The 25,472-nt window shown below is 37.1% G+C and overlaps 2 protein-coding genes across 2 annotated transcripts in view; both read right to left on the reverse strand.

The window, feature by feature from the left end:
* Positions 1-1,047: 1,047 nt before the first annotated feature.
* On the reverse strand, positions 1,048-1,996 carry LOC149541320 (uncharacterized). The gene is made up of 3 exons (XM_089795592.1): positions 1,892-1,996; positions 1,461-1,650; positions 1,048-1,346 (listed from the first exon to the last, which is right to left on the reverse strand). Exons 1-3 carry the CDS (start codon positions 1,994-1,996, stop codon positions 1,048-1,050), a joined length of 594 nt encoding a protein of 197 aa, XP_089651718.1.
* Positions 1,997-3,225: 1,229 nt separating this feature from the next.
* Positions 3,226-25,472, reverse strand: part of LOC149541321 (APO protein 1, chloroplastic-like) — a 40,137-nt gene continuing 17,890 nt past the window's right edge. Inside the window, exons 2-3 of the mRNA XM_089796609.1 lie at positions 4,428-4,822; positions 3,226-4,244 (exon numbers count right to left, since the gene is read on the reverse strand). Coding sequence (XP_089652735.1) covers positions 3,410-4,244; positions 4,428-4,822 — 1,230 coding nt within the window. The 3' untranslated portion in view covers positions 3,226-3,409. The remainder of the gene's footprint in view (positions 4,245-4,427; positions 4,823-25,472) is intronic.

A 25,472-nucleotide genomic window follows, 5' to 3' on the forward strand; every position in this document is an offset into this window, starting at 1 on the left:
ATTCAAAAAGAATTTTTTTTTTTTGAATTAAAACATTAAGAAAGATATAACTAAAAAAAACTTAGTAATTAATAATAGAGGTCAGATCTGACAGATAAGAATATACTAAAAAGAGTTAAGAAACTTTTCTAAAAAAAGTTTGAATAAAAGCTTGTAATGTGTAAGAGAGATTTAAAATAGAATATTGCACTTGTCTGACAATGAATGATTACATGCCAAAAATAGGTTGACAAGAGGCAATAATAAAAGTAAATGATGCTCCTGTCAAGAGCTAAAAAAAGAAAAAGAATCCTGCATGGAAAGACAAGAAAATGTTACCTCTGGCGCCTCTGTCAAGAACTAAAAAAAGAAAAATAATCTTGCACAACAACCATCCTTTTGCCATTTAAGACTGCCCGGACAGGGGCAAGCTTTAACTTCACACCAAAATCTCTAATCTTTTGTGATGGCTCCATTCGCCAAAATGGCTCATCTGGGTGCAAATTTGGTGTTTTTGTTCAGTCTTTTGGCTGTGGCTTATTGTGAAGAGGTCGACTATGGTTACCGTCTTGTTTCAATCGGTAATGGTCCTGATGGGAGCTTGATTGGAAGCTTGGAACTCATAAAAAATAGCAATACATACGGTCCTGATATTCACACTCTTCGACTTTATGTCAAGCATGAAACGGGGGCTCGAGTAAGAGTTCAGATAACGGATGCAGAGAGGCAAATATAAACCCAAACGTAATTACTTGGGGTACAGTGATTGCAGGGCATGCTCAACACGAGAACAACAACGAAGCCCTAAATATTTTTCGTGATATGCAAATCGCTAATGTGAAACCGGTTTCTATGATAGTAGCAACTGTTTTGCCTTCCTGTGCGCACTTGGCAGCTCTGCACTCTGGCAAAGAGATTCATGGTTATGAAGTCAAAAGTCATTTGGAATCACATCGCCCTGAAAAAAAAAGTCATTTGGAGACATTTCATCTGTAAAGAAAACTTAGATTTACACAAGCAATTAATTGAGACAACATTACCAATGTTTCCCAAAATACAAGATATCTTTCAAGTCAATGAAAACTGCTTCCGAATGCTTGTCGAGGCCCCAACGGTCTGGAGGAACATGATGTGGGTGGATTTTTTTTTATGCCCTATTTGCAAGTCTAAAGTTGTAATGGGGACGGTGCTACTTTCATCCCGATCAAAGAATTGTGCACTTGATATTGAAGATGATCCCAGAAATTTCTGCAGACGCATCTGACCATCAGCATCAACAATCTTCTTATCCTCGTCAAAGAATTGAGAAGAAGATATGGATTTTGCACCTGCAAACTTCCGTTGTGCCTCACCAGTTTCTTCAATCTTCTATGGTCTAGGGCGGCTAGAACCTCCTGATTTACGGTTCCCTGACAGACCAAATTCAGAGAACAAGTCCATACTGGTGGATGGTGCTGGAACATGACTAGAAGAAGTCTAGCCATCATAATTAGTCAGTGATTGCTCTTCTGCATAAGTAAAACGTGAGGTTCGAGGAGGCTTTGACTCTGTTACTGAACTTGTTGCAACTGGTGTTACAATGGGGAGTTCATATGGCTTTTGATCATAGAGATTCTCATTTGGCTTAGCAGTTAGCTTCTTTACTCCTAAACCTCCTCCTGAGTTATATGACTGTTATATAGTGTCATGAAAAATACTCACTGGTAGACACTATCATGTGACGATATCTTGCAAATGGGCATGCTTGCTATTGTTTCCTAGCACATGCATGCTATTTTGTTGTTTTCGGATATTGCTAGGTCAAGACAAGGAAAGCCCACTTGAAAAAATATTGCTTGGGTAACAAGATCTTCAAGGGGTTTGGGTAGAATCGGTTTGATCCTTTGCTAAGAAGTAGAGGCGTGTTAAATACCTCTTGGAGACAGGAAGGCCAAGAAGCCAAGGAGAAGTTCTCCAACGAGAATCTACGAGCGAGGGTTTCATGGTTCGAAACCCGAAGACGTTTGATTCTTAACATCCTGAAAAACCATGGCTGATGGGTTGCCAACCTACATAGGCCCTGTGGGAGGCAGGAATGGGCCTGGATTAATCGAATTCAGAGGCTTCTTTTAAAAAAAATGTTACAACTGAATGTAAAAAAAATAGAGGAAAACTCAAGAACAATAGTTCTATAGCCTGCGAGCTTTGCAAGCACAGCCAACATTTTAGGCAAAGGAAAAATTGGAAAAAAAGATTTCTTTATCAACAATATATTAAAACAAGAGTAAAAAAAAATGATATCTAGATAGGAAAACCCTTTTGGCGGCAAGCCTGCCAAAGGGGGTTAGATGAAAACTAATAGAAAATAAGAAGTAACCTGCACAAATTAAAGCAAACAGGTTTGGCGGTAAACCAGCCAAACTAAAAAAAAATTCAATTTCTTCCATCTTAAGAAGATTAAAGAAGAAATTAGTGAAATCTCTCTCAAGAGTCTCCTTCGAATCGTACCTTCATGCAAACACTCAAAAAAAAGATTAAACTGCTCTGATACCATGTTAGAAATGGAAAAAAAAATCTGTATATAAACAATACCAGGAAAGAATCTAAGTGAGTAAATGCATGAAAAGATATTACCATAAAATAGGAGAGAGAAAGCTTCAAGCTCCAACACCATGAGACAAGATATTTGGAAAGGGGAAAGCAAAGAAAACCCCTTGTGATATTATGAATGAGGCATCAAAAGCCTAAGAAGGAGGAGAGAGAGAGATAGAGAGCAATGCTCATACAATATTTGAGAAGAGGAAGAAACCTCATTGTTAAATGAGAGAAGAGGTTCATCTCTTAAATAGAGATGAGAGAGAGGAGTTAGAATGTAACTCCCATGTCTATGAATGCCACCATTCATAAGTGTGTGAGGCCAAGTGTGAGATTCCTCTTAAGGAGGAATAATCTAAACTTAGAAATTACAATATATATTTGTCCTCACATATTCCACTAGATGACAAAATAAGATGTAGTGGAAAAAGGACAAAAAAGAAATATATTAGGATACCTTGGCTTATATCCTAATATATTACAACAATAAAGAAAGGAGTTCTAACCTTGGTTTATAAATACACCAAGGAAAGATTACAACTTCTAACAGGAAGAAATGGAAATGATGGTTCTAACATAATTTTGAATGTCATTAGCACAAGGAAAAAAATATGAAACATGAATGCCTATATAGTTTTTGTAAGAGAATGCAAAAGTACATGAGACGGATGATTTCAAAACGATATTGGACCACTAATAATTAATATTACATACAATGTCAGTCTATTTCATACATTTGGAGTCCATGGAGGTTAAGAATTTGGGTTGAATAAGACCTCTCTCTAACTTCCCATCTGTCCAGAATATACTAAAATTAAATGGAGGAGCCATACTTGACACCAAGCCACAACAAGAGTTAAGCAACCATTTCTGCTTCTTGCGAATCTGGAATTGCAATATCTACCCTCATCATAGGTTTGAATCTCTCAGGTATTGCTGCACCTGCTTGTACACAAAGCTCTACAATGGCAGGACCTTGACCATAAAATCTCCTCAGGTGATGCATAAGAGGAGGACCAGCCAAATCACGGACATGATAGACATATTGTGGAGGCATTAAATCATCAAGAGTTGCTTCTTGCCAGCCATGTTTGCCATCACGCCATTGATGCTTAAAAGCTCCACAAAGTCTGACCCTATGGCCCAAAGGGCCAACATGCACTTCTGAGCAATAGCCACATGCCTTAACAGGATATTTCTTTAAAAGTTTGCTCACACCACCCCTAATAGTATCAAATGCCTGAAGTGCTGTTTCTGCGATTAACAGAATTTCCTGTGAAGACAGAGACGGAGGACTGATTTGTGGACGAATTCCAGATGGATCCAATTCTTCACTTAGTCCTGCTTGGTTTGTGTGCTTGGGTTCATCCATAAATCCATTGGGATCTACTACTCTGTTTCCAATCATATGCACTGGTTTCTTTCGTCTTCTCGATGGATATTGTGGAAGATCAACACCCGCTTGGATGCAAAGCTCAACAACTGCCGGTATTCTATCTATAGTAAACCTGTCATCATGACTAATGCGCTTTCCTAGACGGTCAAAACGGTGGAAAGACTCAATAGGAACAAGAATATCATCAATGTAACCCTTTATCCACACATGTGATGAATTTCGAGCTCCACTCCCTGATCCTTGGCAATCTCTAATCTCATTGCCAATGGAACCAATATGCACATTTGAACAGTATCTGCATCAGAGTACCAATACCTTCAAACTTTAGAGATTACCGGAAGAGTAGCTACAATCTAATCACATCTTGTTTACGTGATAGATTTTTAATTTCATTGGCAACAATAGCTTTTGCATTAATATCTGACATGATTAGATAAAAATGAGACTAAACATGATAAACAATTTCACAGTATTTTACCTGCAAGCAAAAACAGGAATCACATCTAGCAGCTTCACAAGGTTCTTCACCAAGGTTTTTCTTGCTTCCAACACCTGATAAGCAACTGGTACCAAGTCAGGAACCAGTAATCCATTTTCTGGGGCTTCCAAAACTCTTTCTTCCATTTTCGCTTCCTCTAGCTTATTACTCTTTTTGACTATTCGTGCATCACGTATTATCTCCTTGAAAGGTCTGGGATATGGTTTCTTTTTCCGCTTTGGCAAGACAGGTGGAAGGTCCACATTCTGATCATATTTCACTGCGTTGATAACAATTCCAACTGACTGAACAGATCTTGAAGGAAGTAGATTACTTGGGATAGTTTTGGAGAGAGCCGAGATCAATTTTCCTTCATCCTTTGACATATGCTGACCCTGTAGCAACAAAAGTACCAGCAAGCACTGAAGCAAAACAATGGATATACAGGGCCACAAAAAAAAGGGAATAAGATCCTAAATTATAGTAAATCTATGTAAACATTTTCTTAAAAAATATAAGAGATCGTATCCATTAGTTCAGTTTTTCAAAGTTATGTGTCAAATGAAGACTCGAGGTATTTTTATTTCAGATTCAAGTTTAAGCCTCATTTTAATAAAAGAAACTATATCTAGAATTAAAGATTGCAATATCCAAGCTGTGTTCAGAACTACATAAGGTCTTCAGGGACTTGGATTCCACATTTATTCCATAGAGGCAAAATTAAATTTACAATAAAAATCATGAAAATTAATCTCGATTTAGCTGATTTTGTTATTCTTACCTAAGAAAGGATTGCCAATCCGTTGCCTCTGACAATGGACCAGACTTTTTAATATGCTAATATGATATTTACCAACCATCTCTCTCGTATCTGAATAATATTGCACTCAACCTATGCAAATATACCTTACTATAATCAAATGCCAATAATAACAAATAAATTAGACAAAAGGGATAGAAAGATAACTAGAACTAAATGTAATAAATATTTATAGATTCAATCAATTTTATAGAATGCACTGGCAGCTCCTGGAAATTGAGAATAAAGACTGTAAAGAAAAATATATTATATCAGCACCAAAATTTGATCCATTGATGAAGCAAGTCAAGGATATAAAAGTAGGATAAATGACCCCTTTGATAGTGAAGTGTAAATATAATAAGAAATTCTGAACATCTAATATGCTGTTTTTTATGGGTGTTTGTTTAACTGCGGGCAGTGGCATTGCCCTCCAACCATAGACAAACGGCTGTTGTCTCCCCCAAGCACTATAGAATCATAGATTAACATATTATTTGATTTTCTGTAGTATTGTGTATTTCAATTTCCAAGAAAGGAAGATATAATCTTCCTTTATAACTATAGGTGGTGCCCCTTCACCAAGGGTTACCACTCTTCACATGTGGCCCCATTAATATAATAAATGACTCTTAATTAATTATATAATTATATTATTACAATCGATATAATTATTATATTATCACGACCTTTATGTTATCTATGTCAGCTTGAAGGAATACAACCATAGCTACAATAACATTAACATTCCCTCTTAGCTAGGGAAGAATCCTCCTCGATATCTTAGTTATGTGGTGATATCCACCATGGCTACTCCGAGAGGGTGGGTCCATCATAGCTACTCCTGCGAATGGAAATGCAAATGAATACAAGTGCTCATCATAGAATCCGATGGAGGAGCATCCTTGGGCTGTTGGCAATCTTGCATCACCCAAAAAGATATTTGCTTTATTTTCTATTCTCCTGTTTCCTGTTTGACAATTTGAGTTGGCGATCACTTGATTTCCCATTTCAGATTCCGCAGGCTTAGCTTCTTATTGTGGACCTATCTTGGATAATTATCCTATTTTCGCATAAATTAATGTTAGAAATGTTTGGAGTTATGTTTCATCTTCTCGGGTGCTGATTTCCTATGTGGTTCTTCTAATGATGCATGGTATTTTGCTTCTTCGAGGTTCATCTCTTTCCGCAAGGTTTCATGACTTTGCATATAGTTTCTTGGATCATGTGAGGACCTATATCCAAGGTTGCGGATGTTCTTATAATGTGTTATGTATTTGGTCATTAATTCATTGTGGGTCAGTCCTATATTGTATAACATGTTTCCTATTTTAGGAGAATGTGAACTCAAGCAACTCGTGTATCAAGATGGCTATATATGTAATATATGTGTCTAGTAGGACAGGATGGTCAACATAGAGAAGGGAGTGGTAGTTGAGGCTCGAAGTATAGGAGTTGGTCTCTAATCTAAAATGTAATGCTCGTAACTGGGAAGGCCTCACAGCTCGACATGCATGGTGTCCATTTGATCTAATTCAAGATCTATTGATGATAAATTGGCTTGTTTTCAATTCTATCTTGTTGTACTTCTGTTGTGTTAAATTTGTTGGGGGTTACGATCATCTCCTTTGGGGATACACTAGCCTTGTACTGCATCAGATGGTATTAGAGCAAGATTGATCTAGTTGGTGACTTATCAGAGCGTGGTTGATCTTGGTGGACTTGTCAAGACCTAGACTTCTTGGGTGTGAGGTGGAAGGTCATGGTTCTGGCTCACAATTTCAGAGGAGTTGCACAAGTTGTTGGTAACCTGTTACATACTTGCTAGCTTCTTGTTGGTGAGCAAATCATTGAAGATTAAGGCAGTTGCACCTTGTTTTGATTCAATATGCCACCTAGAAGAATGAATCCTAGGAGGTTGAAACATATGTTTGAAGAATTTAACACAAAGATGAGAAATGAGATCCGTAATGTCTTGAATGGCTTTAGGAGAAATCCTGAAAACATAGTTACACTGCCCAAGGGGACAGGGGGACAACGGAACAAGGGGACAAGTTTTCGGGACAAGAGGACAGAGAGGCCTTAATTTGGGGATGGTGGGGGAACAGCAGGGTGTTGTATATACTATACATATGGTATTTAAAATGCTAGCTATGAAAAAATGTATTGCAATATAAGATATAAAGATGCAAAAGAGTAAATACTTTAACATTGAACATAAATAGTCAAAGCAGCAGATAGTCAACACTGAGATGTTCCCATCCTCGGCAGAGGTGGTGGAATTTGGTGGTGTCGCTAGGGACAGGGGGACGAAATCCACAAGTCACTGGTGCGTCCCTATCTTCGGGACGTGAGGCAAAAAGGGGGGGGAGGGGACACATCTCCATGTTACTATGCCTAAAATAGAAGATGAATATGTGGAACCTGCTGAAGATCTTGAAGTACCTGAAGTAGAGATCCCTACAAAATAGGAAAGATTACTAAGAGCTATGACACAAGTTGGCATGAGTCATAGAATGGAGGTGTGAAATTACTCTGGTTCATTAGATCCTAAGGAATTGATAGATTGGATTAATGAACTTGAGGATTATTTTGAGCTTGAGAATATTGTAGATTCACAGAGAGTTAGGTTAGCACAAACTAAGTTGAAGGGTCATGCTGCCTTATGGTGGAAAGAATTATAGAAAGATAGAAAAGATAATGATGAACCTAAGATTAGTAGATGGAAACCTGTGGTTTCTAGATTGATGGTTAAATTCATTCCTAAAGATTATGAACTTGAATTGTTTAAGAAGTTGTAGAATTTAAGACAAAAGGATATGACAGTGAAAGAATATACTAAAGAATTTTACAAGGTATAGATCAGATCTGGACATCGTGAATCTTCTAAGGAAAAAGTCGCAAGTTATGTTAATGGTTATAAATTTAATATTCAAGATAAGTATGTTGAAACTTAGTTCAGTTAAAGAAGCTTATCAATATGCATTGAAGGCAAAAAAATAACTTAGGAAGAAAGCAAGGAAAACAGTTGAGAAAAGTGGATAGGAGTAAGCAAATAATTTATGGTAAAAAATTTGTGTTCAAAGGTACTTGTTTTAAATGTGGTAAAGACAGACATTGAGCTTTTGAATGTCTTAGTAAAAAGATTGACAAACAAAACTTAGTAGTACAAGAAGATCAAAAGGAGGAAACACCTAATGTTGATTTGGCTACACCTGAAGTTGGAGAGTCTTTGTTGTTTATAAAGATCGTTTTGGCTAATCATGATGAGGAACCAACGCAGAGAAGAAACTTGTTTAGATCTATTTGCAAATTTGGAGATAAATGTTGAAAGGTTATTATGGATGGAGGTAGTACTAATAATCTTGGATCGGAGGAAATCATTACGAAGCTTGGATTGCAAAGGTTGAAACATCCTACCCCTTATGGTATTAGTTGGCTTTAAGATGATCATTGGGTACAATTTAGAGAACAATGCTTGGTTGATTTCAGTATTGGACCTTTAAGGATGAAGAATTATGTGATGTTGTTAACATGAGTGCTTGTCATGTTTTACTTGGGAGACCTTGGCAATTTGAAAGAGGAGCTATTCATGATTACAGAAAGAATATTGTTACAGTTGAGAAGTATGGCAAGAAGTTTATTTTGATTCCTTTGAAGGATGAGGAAGGAGGAAGGGCAAAGAATTTGAGTGTTTTTGAAATTTTTTAGTTTGAATACAACAAAGCATGAGATTCAAGTTACTATTGATGAAAGGCAGTCTAATATGAGAAAGTTATCTAATTTTGTGGTTAAGAACAGAGGCAAAGCAAAGAACATTTTTAATCAGATGAAGGTTGGCAATGAGTATGATTCATTTCATCCTAGTAGTAATAGATTTGAGATGTCCGATGGAACAGTTGGTTGTAGTAGTAAGTTTGGGCAAACTTTCTATGATGATTGATGAAGAGAATTTATGGGTTAAGAATGAGCATGAGATTTATGTGTTGAATCCTTTCAAATATTCATAATCCCTTATGGAACATCTTTTGTCACCTTGGGTGTCTGATACAAGAGCATCCTTGGGCTGTTGGCAAACTTGCATCACCCAAATTGATATTTGTTTTCTTTTCTATTTTACCGTTTCCTATTTGACAGTTTGAGTTGGCGATCACTTGATTTCTTGTTTCAGATTTTGCGGGCTTAGCTTCTTATTATGGACCTATCTTGGATCATTATCCTATGTTTGCAGAATTTAATGTTACCAATGTTTGGAGTTATGTTTCATCTTCTCAGGTGCTGATCTCCTATGTGGCTCTTCTAACAATGCACGAAATTTTGCTTCTGCAAGGTTCATCTCTTTCCATGAGGTTTCGTAGCTTTGCATATAGTTTCTTGGATCATGTGAGGACCTATATCTAAGGTTGTCGATGTTCTTATAATGTGTTATGTATTTGGTCATTAATTCATTGTGGGTCAGTCCTATATTGTATAACACGTTTCCTATTTTAGGAGAATGTGAACTCAAGCCAACCTTTGTATCAAGATGGCTAGATATGTAATGTATGTGCGTCTAGTAGGGCAGGATGGTCAATATAGAGAAGGCAGTGGTATCTAAGGCTCAAAGTATAGGAGTTGGTCTGTAATCTCGAATGTAATGGCCATAACCGAGAAGGCCTTACAGCCTGGCATGTATGGTGTTCATTTGATGTAATTCAAGATTCGTTGATAATGAATTGGCTTGTTTTCAATTGTATCTTGTTGTACTTTTGTTGTGTTATCTTTGCTTGGGTTTTTGGTCATTCTCCTTTGGGGATACACCATCCTTGTACTACATCAGAATCACTCAACATGATGTCGTTATCTCATCATGACGTTCACAATAGCTAGTCCTACAGGGTGAATGAACATAAGTGCAAAGTCATGGATTCTTTCACATGACATCCACCATGGCTACAGTCAGAGGATGGATCCTGTTGGAAATATTCAAGATATGACAGGTTACTAAGAGGGGAGGGGTGAATCAGTAACCTCAAAACTTTTAAATAATTCAGCACTTTAACCATATATACTATTCACCATTCATTCATCTAATCTACTGCATATATGAGAGATCAGACATTTATAACACATGTACACAGTGATTTGGTAACCCAGAAACCTTCCAAATAGAAAGTAAAAATAGAAGGCTTACATTGACCACTTCTGGTGATCTGCCCTATTAGGAGCACAAAGGACTGCTAGGTCCACCTTGTTAGAGGATTTACAAACATATAATGAAGTATGCACTCTGTTAGGAGATTTATACAAAGATTGTTAAGTCTACCCTGTTAAAGGATTTACAAAACTGATTCACCTGTTAGGATGAGACAGTTGATCTACTTACAACTTGATTGCTAATTAGATCCTTGAAGTATAGATCACCTCTTGTGACTGATGAATCTTTACTGCTCCTTGTAGACCTTGCTGAATACTCTGCTCTGATGCTGATTCGCTTTCATTCTTCTCAAAACATTACATGTCTATCTTGATACTCTCATGCATACATTGTAAATGATATAATACATTACATATATACCATTCCAATAATTACAATTGCAAGGTTGGCCAAAACACAAGTGAACAAAATATTACTGAGTCGGCCAAACAATAGAAAACTCGAGTTCTTCAAGCTGACTTGGTAACCTTCTGATACTCAGCATCCACTATATTACTTGGCATCGTCATGCACTCGGTAGAAGTAGAGGCTCGGTCCATACTAATCACACAACATAGCTTGGAACTCGGTAACCATTGGAGACTCGACAGATATAGTATCACTCGATAAAAACTGAATCCTTCGTTTACCTTGCTTTCACTCGGTAAACACTACACTTTCATTACTCGGTTGTAACAACTGGTTTTCCCGGGTCTAATTTTAACATCTATCATAAGCATAGAATACAGTTTTAACTTCGACTTCATAAGAAGGCAGTTACATCATTCATGTTCATGTGAAGAAGATTACCATTAAAATCAGTTAAACAAAATTTCTTAACTGAATACTTGAAATACCTGTTAATGAAATTACTTCAGAAATTGAGATCACATACCTCGAAAAAACTGAGACTGAAATTCTTCGAAGTATGCTTCTGCAACCACCCAGGTTAGTCCACAAATATACTATAACAATTTCTCAAATCAACTGCTAACTCAAAAATCATTTGATGAATACCACTAAATACCAATATAACTTAAATTAGGGCATCGCATAACATCTTACCAATTAGGGCATCAATTACCATCAGTTTATTTAGGGTTTTTGATACTGCTTTACCACTTAGGGCTTCCGCGATCACGGATTCAATTTAGGGCTTCCGCGACAACGGATTTATCTAGGGTTTTCGCGACGACGGATTCAATTTAGGGCTTCTGCAACCACGGATTCAACTAGGGTTTCCGATACCACGGATTCAGTTAGGGCTTCCAATACCACCATATCATTGAAAGTTCCAGCTGTCGCACAATCAATTAGGGCTTCGGATTTCTTTTCCTTCCGATTGTTTATCTGTGACAATTTCTCAAAATTAGATAATTACTTATATTCAATATTCATTTATATGAAGTAAAATGATGATAACAATGAAATACCTCAATTTAATCTTACCTTCTCATAAACAAAAATGATAATACCTGTTTCCGATAGACAATTGATTTCATGGCTTATCTCTGTTTGATGCATATCTGATATCTTGAGAGAGATGAAACATTGTCAGGAGCTTTACCACCCAACCTCAGACCACAACTTGTCCCCACATGATCTCTAACAAGAAAGGCCCTCCCTACCCAGAATTGACAGGGTACATCTTACCATCCACTGGACATCATGGTATACAACACGCCATACGACTTGGAGGTAGGAGATCACAGTAGCAAGAATGTGCATGAGCTATTAATTCATATTTAAATGATAACATTGAAATGTCATAACTAATTACTGTTTCATGTTGTTGTAGTTTTCCTTTCTCTCACCTCGTCATCCATTTTCTTAGCTACACAGTCGGGTGAGTCCCAGGTGTTTGGAATTCTCATACAACTAGTTCTACCAATTTTTACATGCTACTAGCATTTCACTAATTGTGATTACATAATTATGTTCTTTAAAGATCTCAATTTGAATGTCTTAATTAATTAATTCCACCACTTCATCATAACGCCTGGTGAATTTCATCGTGTTTGGGTTTATTGATAATATTTTCATCTTTGTATGGCATGAATGAATGTATAACTTCCTAAGCTAAATATAATTGCTCGCAGCTTACATTGCACTTCAATCTCTTATATGAATAACTGATACGCTTTTATGAATTAAGAATCATCTACGAAATAAGAACAATTTCCAATAACTAGAAATCAAATACCGTTCACCATATTTCAGTCTGTGTTTATATTAGTTCCATTACATTGGATTTTTCATGATTTCTTATTCATCACCAGATTGAGTATAAATGGAAGAATTTTAGATTCTAAACTTCATAGCATTATCATTCATCATTTTGAGACAGTTTATGGATTAAGGCACAATCAATGATATGAACCTATTTGGTGACCTAAAATCTTGTAACTGATATCCAACTGGATGTTTCAATAACATAGACTCACAATACTGTAGTTCATCCACAGAGCCAGAAAATACATGATACAGAATATAGAGAGAATTTCTAGCTTAAGATATTTAACACACAAAAATGATAATACACAGAAAATGACATACCTGCTCAGACACAGAGCAACATCTCTGAAACATTTCTACTCATCCAATACACTGGGCATCAACACGAGAATCATCTCAAGCTTGCACTAAAGTCTCAGGGATGGCATGGATACTGCCAGCGAACAGTGATGCCAAGAACCATGAAGCCAAGCAACAGATATTATGACACGCACGACACATGAAAAGGAACAGCCGCTGACACCTTTAAAATGACAACGGTCGACTCTAATGCGAGACTGGCAATCATAGTAATGAAACAAACCATTGACTCTGAGACTAGGTCCAATTCGTCGTTGCAATATCTGAGAAACCTTAGCTGCCGCTTGGTTGAGAATGATTTTCTCTCGCAGGTGACCAAAACTGAGATCGACTTGCACTTGATTAATTTTGCCAACTCCGCTATCAAACCCGCGGCATATGGAAAACATTTTAAGTTGAGAAAAGATAATTTTCTGAAAGAAGGTGATTGGTTGATGCATTTGAGCAAAGCTCCACCTCTCTGGTGATATCAAGTAATATATCCGGTTGCTAAGGAGAAGAAAAGGTCAAGAAATTTGAATGCCAAAAGACGATTAAGAAATCCATAATATAGAATAAGCTGACTCTCCAGCTTCATTAGTTACAAGAATCCTTTTGAATTCCTAAGATGACCATTGGAGTTCTAATTATTAAATTTACTATTGGAAAGAACTAGAAGATTAGAAAAAAAAAATTCGATATTATTATTATTATTTGAACATTATTATAATGTACAACTATTAAATTATCAAAAGATAATGGTGCCAAAACATTTAATATTTAAAAGCATGTAGTTAAATATTTATTAAAAATAACAATTTAATGAAGGATAAACTAAAATCTTTTAAGATACATTTTATTTTTAAACTCAATTATTTTATTTAAATTATTTATTTAAATAATTCATGCAATTCCACAGATGTATCCTATTTCAAATCGCTAGGTCCTTTACCCGTTTGCTAGTGATGGTGATGCCCTGCCAAATTCTTTTCTGACAATGCTTCTACCCCTTCGACATGCTCCCTGCAAGGAATTTCTCTATAATTAAATTATAAATTATAATAATCATATCAATTAACCTTTCATCTTAATTCCATGAATTAATGATCATCTAACATGTCATTTTCACTTGAAAATCATAATGACCAACTATCTTACCAATTCGCCAGATTATATCAACTTAAACTACCAACTGACTTCATGTGAACCTCAACGGCTATATTTCAAGCTAGGTCAAAAATTGGGATGTAACATCGGTAAACACTGGACTTCTATCACTCGGTAAACACTATGAAGCTCGGTGAACACTATATGCTCGGTAGATACTGCTGGGTTGCACACCCACTTGGTAGCTTCATGAATGCTCGGTATGAACTACTTGACTGCACACTCACTCGGTAGCTTCAGGAATGCTCGGTATGAACTACTTGACTGCACACTCACTCGGTAGCTTCAAGAATGCTCGGTATGAACTACTTCAGTGATGAACCACTGAATGCTCGGTATACACTGTAGACTGAGTGATGAACTTGGTAATCATTCAGAATCGAGTAAGTGTTGTCACTAATGACAAATACAATGTAATGCCAACAATCTCCCCCTTTGGCATTAGTGACAAAACACTTATAAGCCAAAACATATGTACATAACCTGACTAAATGAATTTTGGTTTTTCAAAATTAATCTTTGTAGAACTGCTGCATATACATTTCTATATATCTTCTTGATGACTTATAATGTATATATAAAGATACTTATGTACACATGCTAACTCTATTGAGTGCTAACTCCCCCTTTCACTTATAGTGAGAACTCTCCTCACTTATTATGTTGAATCTCTCCCCCTTTTTGACAATAATGCCAAAGGACTACATATATAGTTTATATGACTACACCAAAGTGAGATAGAAAATCTTGATGTACCTTAAGGATGGTGGCAAAAGTATTATCCCAAGTCTGCTGCAAAATTTGACAGGTGGAGAGAGCAATTTGAACTTCTGCTAATAATTGGATCATGTGATCAGCCACTGAGAAGTTCTGATCTTGGACCAATGTTTTGCAATGAGCAATATGTTTCTGCATTTTGTCCATGATAGGAAGGATCATGTTCTAGATTTCTATGAGTGTAGACCAGATCCTTGCTTCCTCTCTCAATAGTTCTGCCTGTAGATCTGCCAAATATCTGATTTTGGTGTGATGGGAGGTTGTGGAGGAAGAGTCCACCTTTAACTTGGATGCACTTGATTGCATATCAATGTCAATCTTATTTAGCTTATCCTTTATTTCTTTAGTAAAACCAGAAACATCACATAGTTTGGCAAAAAGTGATGCTGCATTATTAAAAGAATTTTCAAAACTACCCAAAAATGTTGACAATTCAACTTGCTTGATTGCTATCTTTTGAACAATATGCTCTAGCATCTTATTATCAAATTTCCTTTCAGCTTTTTCAATTAGTTTCTCTTGTCCGGAAGAATCTTCATTAAATTTTTGTACTGCCTCTTCTAACTGAATCAAAATGTGTTGAGTAGAATCTACTTCAACACCTATAGCATCTGTAATTATATCCTTGGCATTCTCAATTATTCTGTATCCCTTATCCCTTTCTGATCTTAACTGTTTCTGTGTAGCTTTCATCTCTATGAGTTGACTGGCTAACCTCATCTCTTCAATGGTAGCATTGTCATAGTCAATCTTTGGAATCACTATTTCTGTGTCTAAGTACATGTCTTCTCGAATTTCCTTTCCAGTGATCAGAAGTTTTAATGGATGCTTTTGTTTGACTTCTGTGATGACTAGTTTGACCTTAGGAACAAACACAATAGTGGAGATAGAAGGGCTAGCAATGAAAAATGGGATAGGACTCAAGGATTGAATACCAACAGAAGTACTAACCGGATCAAAAACTGAAACACTTCCCAAAAATGGTATCACACTCGGTAGAGTACCCATAGTAGTATCTGAACTGATTGGAGTTGAAGTGGATATAGATAATGCTAATGAGAACAAAACTGTAGAACTTACTGGAATTGATGGAGACAAAATTGTAGAACTTACTATTACACTCACTGATGGTGAAGGAGCTAAGGAAGTTGACTCGATAGCTGAAGAAGTGACAGACAGCTCGGTAGATGAAGTGCTTGGCACATTTGTTTCAGATACCTGGAGCTAGGAGGTGGCTGGTGAAGATTGAGCTATGGTAGAGACTGTTGTGCTCAAAATTTCACTTACAGAAGCTGTCTCTATAGTAGATTTAACTATCTTTGGTGGAGAGTGAGGAAGGGATCCAATAACTTCTGCTGCAATTTTTACTGGATCTTCTTCATCTTTTTCTTCCTCAAGTCCTTCTTCCTCCTTGTCTTCTTCCTCTTTTTCTTCCATTAGTGCATGTAGCTCTCCTGGAGTAACTGTGATGGATGGAGTGCTATCAAAATCATCATTGTCACTGCTATCATCATCCTTGATTTCAACAGGATCATCACTGTGCTTTTGCAGATGATAGATGTTCTTCCACATGTTTGTTGCATCTCTTACAACATGTTCAATGCCCTTAATTAAAATCAAACATGTGTGAAATCTAATCATCATTTTACCTTCATTATTCTTCATTGCTGCCTTTATTTCTGCTTCAGTAAGACTCGATAGAAGATTCTTCAGGGATTGCTCATGTATGTCCTTGGCCGTTTGGGTGGCTGACTCCCATCTTGGTTGCAATCTCTCCAACAACTCTTGGGAGATTTGAGGGGCAAGCTGGTCTGGGGAGTATTTCCATTTTCCCATCTTATTGAGTACCAATTCCTCAATCTGCATTTTCTCTGCATCAGTCCTTGTTTCAAATTTCAATGCCTTGAAATTTGTGATGCCAGCTCCCTCTTTCAATTGTTTTAGCCTTTCCTCAAATGTCAGTGGAGGCCTAACAAGTACAGTTTCCTGCTTGCCTTGTCTGGTTCTTCTAGAGAATATTGCAGTAGGCTGCTTCTTAGGTTTGGTGATAATCACCTTCCCTTTCTTCTTTGGCGGTTCCTCTTCTTTTTCAAATTCAAGTTTTTCACCTTCTTCTTCTTTTTCATCCTCACCTTTTCCTTCAGTAAGCATAAGAGGGCCAATTGCAATTTTCAACTTTGCTATCTTTCTCTTGCCTTTGCTTATAGCCTGGGGTAGCTTGATTTCAAGCTCAATTCTAGTCTTGGCTTCATCATAAGTGCCAAAGGCAGGAAGCTTAGGATCTACAGGTTCATTTACCAGTGCTTCAATAATGTCCCTGGCTTCATCAATATTCACCTCAGAAGGAAGAGGTTTCACCCATGCAACTCGGGGTCTGACTACCTGAATGTATACTCTATCACAGTCAACCATGAAGCATGCATCATCTTTGTAATCTTCAACTAGCTTTGGTGGAATTCGGAACCTATTATTCATCCTTTCCTTGAAATCTTCAAAATAATTATCCATAACCTTCTCAAAGTTTTCACCCATGTCAGCAATAAACTCATTAATCTGATATAAAATTGGAATATCTTTTCTCCATACAACTGAGCCCTTTGATGGAAAGAATTTTTGAATATAGAAAAATAAACAAATTAACAGGTAACCAAATTTGCAGGGATTATTCTTTGAAGTCCTTATACTGTCCATATTCTTGTTCAATTGTTTCAACAACAATTCTGACAAGTCAAATTCAAGATTTTTCTTCACAATTTTGAATGCCAAATCAACAGCCTCACAGGGCACACTGTTCAAATGACTGGAGCTATAAATTTTGTGGGCAATGACGTGAATGCCAAACCTTAATTCAACATCAGATACAGTGCTGACCTTCAAACCTCTACCGTCCCATTCAGCTAGGGTTTTCTTCTGTAACTCCTCCCGACCTAGGGTTTTGGTAGTTTTCGCTTTACTTAGCATGGGGAGACCGGTAATCTTATGAATGATCTTCTTGGTGATTAACACTGGCTGTTCTAACCATAGTTGCCCATTGTGAACACGACTGAGTATGTACCTGATCCACTTAATTTGAAAACTTCTTGGCATATGCGAGATATGGGTTAACCCTTTGGTCTCTAGATGCTTATGCTCGGGTTTCAAAGAGCCATCAACACTCATTTCTCCTAGGGCATTGTCCATCTCTAAGTTTCCAATCTCTTGAACAGAACATTTGAAATATGTGCGAATGTCGTTTATGAGAAGTACCTTTGGTGGAGTTTGCGATTGAGCTCCATTGGGGTCAAGTGATTCTGCAATTGCTAGAACTAGCTTGAAATTCGGCGCCTTCCACTCCACACCTTTAACTAGCATTTTTGAACCTCTTTTTGCCTTGGTGCTGCTGCTACTCCCGGATGCCATCGCTGCTCGGTAGGTGTAAGAAAATTTTGAACAAATTCTCCACTTGAAAATTGCTTGAAATCACTTGGAATTTGCTTTGGAATTGCTGGAAATTTCTTAGCTTTGTAATCACGATGAAGAATGAAATCAAATTCTGCCCTTTTGACCAAAATTTTGCCATAAATGCTTGGTACGAAGGTAGCTGAGATGACATAGTGCTTGATAGGTTGTCATTCACTTGCTCGGTAGGTGCTTACAACTCGGTGATTGAACATAACTTTAGTTACTCCCCACCTAGCTCGGTTGAGTCTGTGACTGACCTTGCTCGGCATGACCTGATTTCTTGTGACCCTTTGTATCTGGAAATACTGATTGGATCATTTACTTTCTTTCATTTTGAAACTGCTTGAGATATCACTAGAAGATGCAGTTCCATATCTTTGTTTATGGATCTTAACTGGAGATGGTGGAGTCACTCACTTCTTGAGTGACTTTTCCATCATTTGAACTATCTTGTTCGGTAGATTTAGGAATCCACTGTTGCCTCATCTGCTTCCTAATGTTATCAGCTTTAGCTTTCTTTTCATCTTCAACTCTTCCTATGTTCATGCAATTTTTAGCTATATGACCGAGTTCTGTGCATGTATAGCATCTTACAGTAGTGTCCTCCTTCCTTAGGTGATGTCTTGCACAATTTATACCAGTATGTCCATATTCTCCACAATAATGACATTTGCACCAGGTATTGTAGTCCCATCCAAATATTGCTTTAACAAGTTGTTCAGTTGGATTGAATGATTTGGATCTGCATTGGAATGCCTTGTGACCATGTTTCTTGCATTTGTGACAATTTCCTTCAAATTTTGGTTTCTCCTTGCATTCATTAGCTTTATGACCATGCTGACTGCAATTGTAGCATTTACCATTGAATTTACCTTTTCCATTGCTCCAACACTTGTTTGATGTGTGACCGAACTTACCACAGTGATTGCAAGTAGGTCTTTGATTCCTTTGGGTACCTTGTTTGGAGGTTTCACCTTCTTCCTTATAACCAAGACCAGCTTTACCTTTTTGTCTATGAAGCTTCTGCTCACTTTGTTGATTTAGTTGAGTCATGTCTGCTTGAGATTTCATTATCCTTTCATTGACTTGCTTTTCAGTGATTAAGTCATTTTCCAAACTTTCATTGATTTGTCTTTCAGATCTTAAGTAGCTTTATAAGCTTTCATTGATTTGTCTTTCAGAGATTAAATCATTCCTCAGGCTTTCATTTTCAAATCTCAGATTCATAATTTCTTCATTTGCATTAGATAGTTGATCTATAAGATCTTCATGCTAAAGGGATTGATGATTTCTTATCTCTAAGTCTTCATTTGCCTTGTCTCTTTGTTCCAAAACTTCGCATAGCCTGATTGATTGGATTTCTTGTTCTCTTTTAAGCTTTCTTACATCTTCCTACAGAGAGCCATTCTTTGCTAGAAGTTCCTTGATTGCCTCATTAGCTTCATCTGAACTACTTGATGGTAAAAGGTCTTCAATCTTTTCTTCAACATACTGATGGTCATTCATTTGTCTTGCAAGTTCCTTCCTTCTCTTCAGGGATTGAGAAAGATGCTCCTTTGCTTCTTTGAGTTGAGCCATGGCCATTTCTAGATCTAGCTTTTCATTTTCAATAGCTTTGTCAAGTCTGAATATCTCCATTGTCTTTGATCTTTGCTCAAGCTGTCAAACTTTATCCTGAGAACCAAAAAAGCTCTGATACCAATTGTTGGAAATATTCAAGATATGACAGGTTACTGAGAGGGGAGGGGTGAATCAGTAACCTCAAAACTTTTAAATAATTCAGCACTTTAACCATATATACTATTCACCAAGGTCACCGGGAGACGCGGAGACTTCGAGGTCTCTGGTACTGGTATTAGTACCAATACGGCAATTTTTCAAATAGGAGAGGGGTACTTGGAGACGGTAATTTCAAAAAAAATAAATAAATAAATAGTTTAAAGAGTCTAATACTAAAAGTAAATACAAAATTTGAAAATAGTAATACTGAAAGACTAAAGTAAATAATAATAGTAATGTCACATTAAAAATTAAAATAGACTCATAGAGTCAAAGATTTCAAAACTCACATGATCACAATATTGTATCTCATAGACATATTTGTTTTTCAAATATTGCATATGATCACCATCATATCAGATTGATAATCGCTAAGATTATCATTACATATTCAAATTTTAAATTCAAAAAAGTATAGTTTGATGTTGAATTACCGATATGCAAACAAAAATGAACACTTTGTACAATAAACAAAAAACAGAAATATATCTAGTATTAGTATGTCGATGGTACTATCATCTACTCCACAAGGTTGTGATCATCCATCTCAAGGTCTTCAGCTATCATGCTCTCCAAAAAACCATCTCTCCAAAAATATATATTAAATGATTTAATCATTTAAATTTTTGAATAAACATAATTTTTTAAAAGTGTTTCTAATGTTTTTAAAGTTTAATTTATTAAATAAAATATTTTAGATGATTTAATCATTTAAATTGTCGGTGGTCTTAATTTTTGTATTAAAAGCATTAAAATGAGGGCTAAAATATATGAAATTATTTAATATTATATTTTACATTTATCTTTTACCAGGAGACTTGGGGGAAACTTCACTTTTTGGATTAGGAGACAGGGAGACTTCAGGAGACTTCATCAAGAAATCTCCAACCTTTTTTGAGGTCTCCGGAGACGCGAAAAGTCTCCGAGATGCGACTTTTAGGGGGGAGACAGGTCTCCCGGTAACCATGCTATTCACCATTCATTCATCTAATCTACTGCATATATGAGAGATCAGACATTTATAACACATGTACACAGTGATTTGGTAACCCAGAAACCTTCCAAATAGAAAGTAAAACTGGGGTGGGGATGATACCCACAAAACTTCGTTACTGCAATATGAAGTTAGCCTGTTAAGGCTTACACTGACCACTTCTGGTGATCTACCCTGTTAGGAGCACAAAGGACTGCTAGGTCCACCTTGTTAGAAGATTTACAAACATACAATGAAGTATACACTCTGTTAGGAGATTTATACAAAGACTATTAAGTCTACCCTGTTAAAGGATTTACAAAACTAATTCACCTGTTAGGATGAGACAGTTGATCTACTTACAACTTGATTGCTAATTAGATCCTTGAAGTATAGATCACCTCTTGTGACTGATGAATCTTTACTGCTCCTTGTAGACCTTGCTGAATGCTCTGCTCTGCTACTGATTCGCTTTCATTCTTCTCAAAACATTACATGTCTATCTTGATACTCTCATGCATACATTGTAAATGATATAATACATTACATATATACCATTCCAATAATTACAATTGCAAGGTCGACCAAAACACAAGTGAACAAAATATTACTAAGTTGGCCAAACAGTAGAAAACTTGGGTTCTTCAAGCTGACTTGGTAACCTTCTGATACTCGGCATCCACTGTATTACTTGGCATCGTCATGCACTCGGTAGAAGTAGAGGCTCGGTCCATACTAATCACACAACGTAGCTTAGAACTCGGTAACCATTGGAGACTCGGCAGATATAGTATCACTCGGTAAAAACTGAATCTTTCGTTTACCTTATTTTCACTCGGTAAGCACTACGCTTTCATTACTCAGTAAACGCTGGACTTCCATCACTCGGTAAACACTATGAAGCTCGATGAACAATATATGCTCGGTATATATTGCTGGGCTGCACACCCACTCGGTAGCTTCATGAATGCTCGGTATGAACTGCTTGACTACACACTCACTCGGTAGCTTCAGGAATGCTCGGTATGAACTCCTTGACTGCACACTCACTCGGTAGCTTCAGGAATGCTCGGTATGAACTACTTAAGTGATGAACCTATAAGGTAACCACTGAATGCTCAGTATACACTGTAGACTGAGTGATGAACTTGGTAATCATTCAGAATCGAGTAAGTGTTGTCACTAATGATAAATACAATATAATGCCAACAGGATCCATCGTGCCTACTCCCATGTATAGAAAATGCGAATGCGCACAAGTGCCCAACACAAAATCAATCAGCATGATGTGGTCATGTCATCATGATGCTCACCATAGCCACTCCCAAAGGGTGAATAAACACAAGTGCTAATACATGTAGTCTCTCACATGGCACCCACCATGCCTACTCGTAGAGGGCGGAACAAGGTGTTTCACCTCAAGCTTATCTCTCACAAAGAAGAATGCATTAACAAGGGCTTGCACTTCAAGATTCTCCATCGTAGAGAAAAATGCATTAAGGGCATGCACTTTAAACTTCTCCCTTACAGAGAAGAATGCATTATCAAGGGCTTGCACCTCCAACTTCTCCATCACAGAGAAGAGTGCATTATAGTAGATCTTTAGAAATCACTGATGTTGAGACTCCCTCTCAACAAGGGTTTCATTCTTCACATATCCAAGGTTGTCTCGAAAATGCACAAAATTTACGTGTCAAGAAATACAAGGTTGGAATCTACATCACTCTTGGTGAATCCTAAGCTCACCAAATATCATGACCTAAGCGTCAACATAAAGGCCTTCCAGCCTAAAAACATGGAACTCCATCCCATGAATCATACTCCTCTGATTGCAGCAATTTCCTAATCACAAGAGAAATCATCTCGACAAGGTCTATTTCCTCCGAACCAATATGATCGAGATCCTCGAAAGTCAACTGAAGCAAATCCTCTAGCTACTCCCTCTATCACAAAAGCATACCCTACTCATACGGTCCCAATCTGAGAAAAGTTCAATCCATTGCACCCTTGTAGAGACCATTCTCCCATAAGATGAAGCTAGAAGCTTTCAACTTGAGAGTCCTTCGTTCCTTGTATGTCAAATGTGAGGGGCATTCTCCATAACTTAGATAGTAAGCCATATTAGAGTACTAGTCATCTGTAATGCTGACGAACAAAATTGTAGCAAGAGAAGAGGAATTCTCATCTTCCATTTGCAAAAGTTCATTTTCAGCCATAAGCTAACAAAGTCCTTTGCAGCAAAATAGCTTGGTCGGTCATACGTCCATATCATATTCTTGGATCTTGGCAATCCAGTTTCCTCTTTTCATACCAAACTCTTCTTGTGTCAAGATGGTCTTGACATTAGTACCCTGAACTAGAGCTATGATGTGAGAGTTCAGTATGTAGAATCTAAAATGTTCCACTGCTTTGACAATAGCATAAGCATGCTTCTCCATCTGGCTGTATTTCAACTAGACAACAATTGAATGAAATAGATGATTCAAAGCCTTCGTCATTTTTCTACATTAGGATAGCAGACAGAGTATGCTCAGAAGCATAATTATACATGACAAATCTTTTCGCGTAATCAGGACATACTAGCAAGGGGTGTGTATGCCATTGCATCTTTGATTTCTGTGAATGCTTTCCTCCATGATTCGAATGGAAAGCATCTTTCCCTTTCATCATATCAACAATGTGACAAGTCTTTTCAGCAAAGTCTGGTACAAACCTTCTCAAGAAATTCACCTTTCCAAAGAAAGAATGAACTACTATTTTGTTTGATGGAAAAGATAAACTTCGAATTGCTTGCACCCTCTATCGATCAATTTTTACCTTCTTTGGACACAATATGTCCCAACAACTTGCCTTCCATTAGACCAAAAACTGGCTTCTTGGTATTCAATGATATACCATGTTGTTTGCATCTCTCCAAGACTTGTCGAAGATGAAAAAAATGATCTAGACATGCTTTGGAGAAAACAATCAAATCATCCAAGTATACAACGATGCTTTCGTTGATGAGACCATCAAAAGCAAGGTCCATTGCTCGCTGAAAAGTTGCCTAAGCGTTGATGAGATCGAAAAGCATCCGGCGATGTGCAAATGCTCCCCATGGGGTAGTGAACGTTGTCATACTCATCATCCTCACGAACTTCAATTTGATTGTAGCCGAAGAAACCATCTAACATAGATAACATCTCTAAACTAGTAACATCTTGTAACACTTGGTCCATGACCAGCAGTGGATAATTATCTTTGAGAGATCATTGATTAAGATTGCGGAAATCCACACATATGCGAACTTCTCCATCCTTCATTCTGAAAGGAACTACGTTAGCTACCCATGATGAATGATGAATAGAAAAGATAATACCTGCTTCCAGCATCTTTTGAATTTCGGATAGCATTGTACTCGAAATCTTGGGATTGTATTGCCTCTGCTTCTGGCGGAAAGGAATTGCGCCAAACTTAAGAGGAATATCATGTTGAACTTCCTTAGGACGAAAAGACTTGAGATCTTCGTAAGAGTAAGCCAAAACATCTTTGTATTCATGAAGCAAAGTGATGAACTCTTCCTTTTCTTCATTTGTACACCAATTACCAATGTTAACCAACTTTGACTCATCTTCAGTTCCAATGTTGCATTTCTCATATTGTCTCGAAGAACTTGTCCTCATCTTTTGCTACTCTTTGACATACCTATCATGCTTGTCAAACAACTTCTCCAAATAAATTAGACCCTTGGGGATCTTGTTTCCTTTCAATTGAATAACCTCCTAACTAGTGTCAAGATCTTTATTAGAGACAACTTCATTAGGAGCGTTTTCGCTTCCTTCAAAGTACATATCATCAAAACCTTCCTTATATTCAAGAAAATTGATGATCTAAGTATCCTCATTGAATACTTGTCAATGCTCACAATTATCTGGGATGCTTGGTCGATAAACCAAGTGTATATCATATATGTCATCGTCAAAATCTTGGTGAGGAATGAGCAGAGTAGCCAAAATAGCAAGCAAATCAACCCTATCATTTAGCTCCCAAGGAATTACTGAGATATTGAAAGCATCAAATGTCTTGATGATATCATCCCACACTAGATCATGTTAATGTCTAAGCCGGTCATTTCTAGCTTGATAATGACTTTTGACTTGACGTACTACTAATTCAGCATCTCCTTTGACATGTACATTATGGATTCCTTTGATTTGCGCCATATTCATACCCAATATCAAGGCCTCATATTTAGTCGTGTTATTGGTATTGGGGAATTGCAACTTGTAAGAATAAGGAAAAAACTCCCCTTCCAGTGAAATCAGCACAACAATTGCACCAAATCCCATATAAGCACAACTTCTGTCAAACTCCATGATC

This window comes from Cupressus sempervirens, chromosome 8 (genome assembly GCF_028749045.1).
Source record: "Cupressus sempervirens isolate cs-2001-9-10 chromosome 8, ASM2874904v1, whole genome shotgun sequence".
Taxonomy (NCBI): domain Eukaryota; kingdom Viridiplantae; phylum Streptophyta; class Pinopsida; order Cupressales; family Cupressaceae; genus Cupressus; species Cupressus sempervirens.

Coding starts and splice junctions, on each gene's coding strand:
- LOC149541320 (XM_089795592.1), bottom strand. CDS start 1,996: ATGTTAAGAATCAAACGTCTTCGGGTTTCGAACCATGAAACCCTCGCT. Junction 1,651..1,891: donor GGCCTTCCTGTCTCCAAGAG/GTATTTAACACG, acceptor ACTATATAACAG/TCATATAACTCAGGAGGAGG. Junction 1,347..1,460: donor ATCACTGACTAATTATGATG/GCTAGACTTCTT, acceptor CTAGACCATAGA/AGATTGAAGAAACTGGTGAG.